This window comes from Drosophila guanche, unplaced genomic scaffold, assembly GCF_900245975.1.
Source record: "Drosophila guanche unplaced genomic scaffold, DGUA_6, whole genome shotgun sequence".
Lineage (NCBI taxonomy): Eukaryota > Metazoa > Arthropoda > Insecta > Diptera > Drosophilidae > Drosophila > Drosophila guanche.
This window is the reverse complement of record NW_022995747.1, coordinates 953,965-959,997: the sequence shown is the minus strand read 5'-3', so window position 1 is coordinate 959,997 and position 6,033 is coordinate 953,965. Positions and strand designations below refer to the sequence as shown.

General features: G+C 46.1%; 2 protein-coding genes across 5 annotated transcripts; both read right to left on the bottom strand.

Moving 5' to 3' along the window:
• Window positions 1–771: 771 nt before the first annotated feature.
• On the bottom strand, window positions 772–3,108 carry LOC117582830 (general odorant-binding protein 83a). Of its 4 annotated transcripts, none has more exons than XM_034270882.1 (5): window positions 3,003–3,108; window positions 1,439–1,690; window positions 1,286–1,361; window positions 953–1,209; window positions 877–894 (listed from the first exon to the last, which is right to left on the bottom strand). In XM_034270882.1, the coding sequence occupies exons 2-5, from the start codon at window positions 1,595–1,597 to the stop codon at window positions 877–879; spliced, it is 510 nt and encodes a 169-aa protein (XP_034126773.1). In that variant the 5' UTR covers window positions 1,598–1,690; window positions 3,003–3,108. The 4 variants fall into 4 exon arrangements, with proteins under 4 accessions (XP_034126774.1, XP_034126773.1, XP_034126775.1 ...); XM_034270884.1 differs by having other exon boundaries at window positions 3,007–3,103; XM_034270885.1 differs by having other exon boundaries at window positions 2,982–3,100.
• Window positions 3,109–5,143: 2,035 nt separating this feature from the next.
• On the bottom strand, window positions 5,144–5,811 carry LOC117582829 (pheromone-binding protein-related protein 6). Its single transcript, XM_034270881.1, has 3 exons — window positions 5,703–5,811; window positions 5,568–5,643; window positions 5,144–5,510 (listed from the first exon to the last, which is right to left on the bottom strand). The coding sequence occupies exons 1-3, from the start codon at window positions 5,775–5,777 to the stop codon at window positions 5,233–5,235; spliced, it is 429 nt and encodes a 142-aa protein (XP_034126772.1). The 5' UTR covers window positions 5,778–5,811; the 3' UTR covers window positions 5,144–5,232.
• Window positions 5,812–6,033: the final 222 nt, after the last annotated feature.

The window sequence follows — 6,033 nt, the reverse complement described above, 5'->3', positions numbered from 1 at the left end:
GCTGTGGAAAGCACGGAATTGGGTTGGGGTTCCACCAAAAAGTGATAACAGCCAATCCCCCCCCGTATTATTTACGAGTAAATAGTTTTGCGATTTATTCAAAAAGGGCGCATAAAAAGTGCGCTTTAAGCTGTGGGAATCAATAGATGAAAGTGCCTTTGGTGCGCATCATTATAATAATATGCATTGGGCGTGGAAAAGCATATCTGATAAATGCTCTTGGCTCATAATTACGAGCTCCGTGCAATTGCTGGCTTACAGCGGCATCCGGCGATGATTAATGCTTCGAGTGAGGTATTATGTTTTTCTGCCATTCTGCAATTTTAAAAAACATTTTGTTTGAGCCAGACTAATGACCCTCGAAGCCCTTCAAACAGTTTAAATATTTGTTTGCACACATTTGCTGTTGTGTGTGTGTGTGTGTGTGTGTTTTTTTTTGTCAACTGAAAATTGAAAGTAAAAAGCGTCAAACGCGGGAGCCTGGCACTCGTATGTAAATGTTGCCATGTAACACGCTTCTCGACGTCAACAAGCCTCGGCAAAACTTTACGCATAATTTTATTTATACGCTGTGGCACAGTGCCTGCCTCTCTCTCTCTCTCTCTCTCTCTCTCGCTGTTGCACAATGGGAATAAATTATGTCAAAAGCGTGTGTTTGTGTGGAGAGAGCCTTTGTGGGTAGCCGCTTTTTGCCGCATGCTTTGCGTTGAGTTTCCCTTTTGGCGGACAAATAATTGAAAGCTTCGCGCTTGCATGCAACTCGTCTACATTTATTACTCAACAGCTATGGGAAAAGAGAACTACTTATTCTAGTTGTACATAAATATTGGAGGCCATCAACGGGTTAGTCCGAGCAACGAGCAGAGGGGCGTAGACTCAAACCAAAAAGTAATGCTGTGAAGAAACAATGGGCTCTGAGCTCAAGGATACAGCAGTAGAGGGGACAGCGTACCTTAGGATCGGCCTTCTTCCAGCACTGATGGAACCACCAGGCCTTCTGGCACAACGAATCTCCCTCGGGATGCACACAATCCTTGGACATTTCCATCAACTTATCCCGAATGGAGAGTGGAACAGTGGCAAAGAGTTTCTCCAAGTGAACATCGCCATTATCGTCAACCACTTCGACCTCGTGAAAGAAACAATTCATGTAGCACTTGAGCTTCTCGTCCTCGTGGATGTCCCCGTCGCTGAACTCCTTGATGGCCGCTGGCAAATCGGAGTGCAAATGAGGCAATCCACAAGTGCAGCACAATTATAGGTTCACTTTCGGTCGAGTACTCACCCTCGGTGACGCCCGTTTTCTCCACACAGGAATCGTGGAAGGGTTTCGCCATTTTCATAATGCCCGGCGGTGGATACTGCAATTAAAAATTGTTGCTTAAGTAGGCGTGGCACGGCCAGCACGGCCAGCATGGCCAGCACTTTATTAACCCACGTTCTCGTCACGCTGCGCCGCAGCCGGTGGCAGCATCAGCGCCTCGCTGAGCAGCGACAAGGCGATTAAGAGGACGGCTGCACTGACAGTACGACGAAGGCGGCGTCCAAGCTGCTGCTCCTGCTCCTCCTGCTGCCGACCAAAGCCATTCAAAGCCATTTTAACGTGTAGCTCGTTTCGTGTTCAGTTCCGTTCCGTTCCGTTCCCTTCCGTTCCGTCTGTGCCGCTGCAATTGCTCCTCCGTCGCTCGGCCTTGTTTGTGAATGCAAAAAAAACCGTGAAACAAAAGCGACGATGCATAGCAGAGCAGTACACGGGACGCACAGGACGGGGCGTCGGAAGAACAAGGATGACAATGTGAATCCGAATAAGGATGCGAAATGCGGATGGGGATGAGGATGAGGATGAGGATGCGGCGAATGCTGTTGAGGACGATGTGCCACGCGTGACAGCTGGACAATGACAATGTGTGTAATTGTGTGTGTGTGCCTCGGAGTGTATTTGTGCGACGCTTTTCTAAGCCCTCGCGTTTTCCTTTCTTTTCTTTTCATTTCTTTTCTTTTCATTTCATTTCAGTTGGGTATATTTCTGTTGCTGCCTGTATTTTTGGAAGCCATGGCGAAACCAACAAAAAATCATTTGTTTCTTGTTGGCTCAGCGCACGCTAAATTAATTCCAGCGCGCTGGAAACAACACAAAAAATCGCTCCCCAAAACGGAAACGGAACTGTGCCCGAGATGTCAGCAGAGAGTCGCGTCACAAGTCCACAATTGTCGTGTTACTTCTGACAAACACATGGCCACGTGGCACATTCCACAATCCTCCGGACTACACTAGAACATTGCCTGGCTTAAGGAATTTTCACATCATCGCTTAATACATAAATGAATGCCTATATGATGCGCAAAGCCAACCCAAATCTTGTATTTTTGCTATAATTAATCAACAAAATGTCATTGCTGATGGATAGCTACCTGTTAAGGTGACATTTGGAAGGTCAATTAGCTCTTCTGATACGAACTCTCTGCTGCGTAGCTAATATACCCTCAAAATGTTATATTTAGGGTATCAAAAATATAAAATTTCCCATTCGTTCTGTTCTTTTGAAATTGTAAAACCGAAATACACAAAACAAAGACTTCAACTTGTGCACAACTGTCACTTTTGTTTCATCAAATGTCAACGCAGAAACCGGAACAAAACCACAAAACGACATTGCCCCCGTCGTCTCACACAGACACGCACACACACAGAGAGAGAGAGAGAGAGAGACACCCCCACAGAAGGAGAACGAATGAAATTACAGCAACAACCAACACACACACACACACACAGACCCATACATCTTTGTGCTACACACGGAATGTATGTTCGTATCACAGTTGTGTGCGGCATGAACGATGGATGGTTTTTTAATTGCCGTTTCAATTTTCGTGTTGCAACGCGTCCTTTGCCTATGCACTCGAGCTCGCCTTGGTCCTGGTCGTACTCCTGTGCCTGCTACTGCCTCTGCCTCCTGCCAGTAGCAGTTGCAGTCCTTTACCCTTCTCCACTCTGGCTGTACCTACGATGTAGTACGAGTAGTTATGGGGGAGGGGAAAAATTCGATACTGTACACGCCACGCAAGAACTGTTTGACAACCGCAGTCACAATTGAATTTGCTTTATTGCCGTTTTCAGCATTTGGCTTTTATATTGATTTTGGCCAAGTTCTGACGTTGCCACTGCCGCTGCAGGCAGTTACCGCACCAATTGACGCCCCCCCCCCCATGCCGATGCGAATGTCTCTATTCACTTCACACAGTACATACATATAGGCGAGTGGGGGCAAGGTGCATGTAGTGCAGACCGAGTGCTGATGCATGCTGCCCGCGGCCACACCCACTGGCGTGTCTTTAATCATTAGGTGGAATATTTTGAAGTTCTGGCCCCACCGACAAGCCCGTACAAATGGAAATGTTTTATGGGTCAAGCCCGGCCAGACGCAGACGAGGCGAAAGAAATGGGAATGGAATTGAGAACGAGAACGAGAACAGAAAAGTTGAAAGCTGCAGCACAGTAGGCAAAAGGTAATCAAGGTAAAGCCATCCCCGCAATTGCAACTAGAGAGCCTTTGTTGAGTAGTTCTGCATTCAGTCTGGGCTAGACCAATCGGTTCTTTCTTCTTAAGCGTAAGCACCACTTGAACTTGTTCGAATCGAGTGGTTCCAGCAGTTGTACATACGAGAGGTAGCTGCTTCATTATCTAAACAAGCAGCTGGGCCTAGTCAACACTGAGGAAAACTTATGAAGCATAGACGAAACATAAAACTTTGTCTTACCTTTTGGGCAGCATTTGCAGCTCCTCTTCCTTACGTCGGGTGGATAAACGGGATCGTGGGACTACGTAAACGAGCGATTTTTGAGAGAACGATTTACGAAACGAAAACGAAAATGCAACGGCACCAGCAAACGAATTGCCATAATTCCAAGCACATTTCAATTAGAGCACATATTTTGGGTAGATTAATATAGGGTGAGGCACAACAGCCCTGCACTTTGTGGGGAAACACTAACGGGAGAGCGCAAGATCACCAAGACCTCACCATGCACAGAAACACAGACTACGAGAGAGAGTCGCTCCTGTCTTATTGCGTTTCTCCCCTCTTCTTCTACTCTTCACATTGTGTATTGGAGTGGGACACAACTCTGCGCCGAATTATTTACACACAAAGACACACCTTGCCAGAGGTCACAAAAAAAGATTTCAGCATGTAATATTGAACAATTGCACAATACACTTTTCACTTTCACTTATTGCCAAATTTCTCCTCTGCCGCTCCTCCTCTTGTATGCCATTTTGCCGTCTGCTGCTGTTTCTCTGGACCAGAAACATTTTCTTGCAATTTTGGGCCGCTTTCTGCCCCACTACACTGCACCACTCACTTCACCAAAAGACTACACTGCGCGACACTTTTCCCGTAGGATTTATCATCCATTTCCCGGTTTTCGCGACCCGACGGAGCTGACTTAAAAACGCGCACTTTGACCGAACAATTTAATAAAGCGGCGGAGATTTGAATGCTTAGTTTCTAGAACATTCCATGCTCTCTCTCTCTCTCTAATGCGCAGCTCTCTTTGACTTTTGCGTTCTCCCTCTCCTAAGTTTGTAAGAACGTTTGTGCAACGGTGAATGCCGATAAGGGGAAATTGCTGTTCCCCTGGGTTGGCATGTGGCTGAAGAGCGGAGAATCAGCTGAGAAGACCATAAGAAGAATATTGAAAGTAACAAAAGACAGCATGTAATATTTGAGGAACTAGGAATAGTTGAAAGTGCAGATTTCAATGCGTAGGAGGCTTAGTTTCCATGGTCGCCTTTTCTTGCGCAGCCTAATTGCTCTCTCATTTTTACTTTGACTTTTGCGTTCTCCCTCTCCTACTCCAAGAGAGTGAACGGTTTAGCGTTTGTGAGTGACCACTTGATAATGCAACGGTGAATGGCAAAAAGGGGAAATGCCTGTGTAGCAGAGTCGGAATGTGTGTTGAAGAAGAGGAGGCGTGAGGAAAGAAACAACAAATGTAGCAAGGGACAAAAAGTAACGGTGGGGAAGAGAGAAGAAACCAGTGAAGATATTTTGCACTCCCACTGATATTTGAGTATGTATGTATGCACATATGGTACATTTATATGTAAATATGTCTTCTGCACCAATAAGCAACCACAAATTATTATTTTAACGAACCTTCAACCTTTATTGAGATAATTATAAACACACATTTGCAATTACACAAATATCATAGGAACATTTTAAATTTTAGACCAAGAAATAGTGGACAGGATCGGCCTTCTTCCAGCACTGATGGAACCACCAGGCCTTGTGGCACAAGGTGTCGCCCTTCGGATGAATGCAATCTTTGGAGGCCTCCATCAAAAGCTTGCGAAAGCTTTCCGATGGAATGGAATTGAATAGTTTCTCCATGTGCACATCGCCATTATCATCGACCACATCGAACTCATGGAACAGACAGTTCATGTAGCACTTGAGATTCTCGTCCTCGTGTATTTCCCCGTCGCTAAACTCCTTGATGGCCGCTAAAGTGGAAGCAAATTGAAGAGGTTATCGAATAATTGGATCAGAATGAGACCCACCATCAGTGACACCAGTTTTAGGTGCACAAATATCGTGAAAGTGTTGGGCCAATTTCAGAATTGCTGGCGGTGGATACTGCGGCACGAGAAAGCGAATTAATGATGCACCAATGGAGCCCTCGATTGATTACAAACCTCAGCATCCCGGCGGGGCTCCTGAGCGGCCACGCAACCGAGCAGCAGGGCGAGCAGAGCAACAAATTTCATCATATTCTGGCGGAGAGTTTTGCAAAAACTGAACTGAACCGACTGGGGGCCAAGGACTGGCCTTTTATGAGATTTTGCAGCTGAATGGTGAGTGGTATGTATGCGATACGATGTTTTGGCCCCCCCCCCCTGATGACTGTCATTAGAGACACTCCAAACGCTCACTAATTGCAGGTTGGCATTGCAATCGCATTGCGAATGCAGTTCTGTTGGCACGCGAAACAAATGACAGCGTACAGAGCACCAATTGATGGCACAA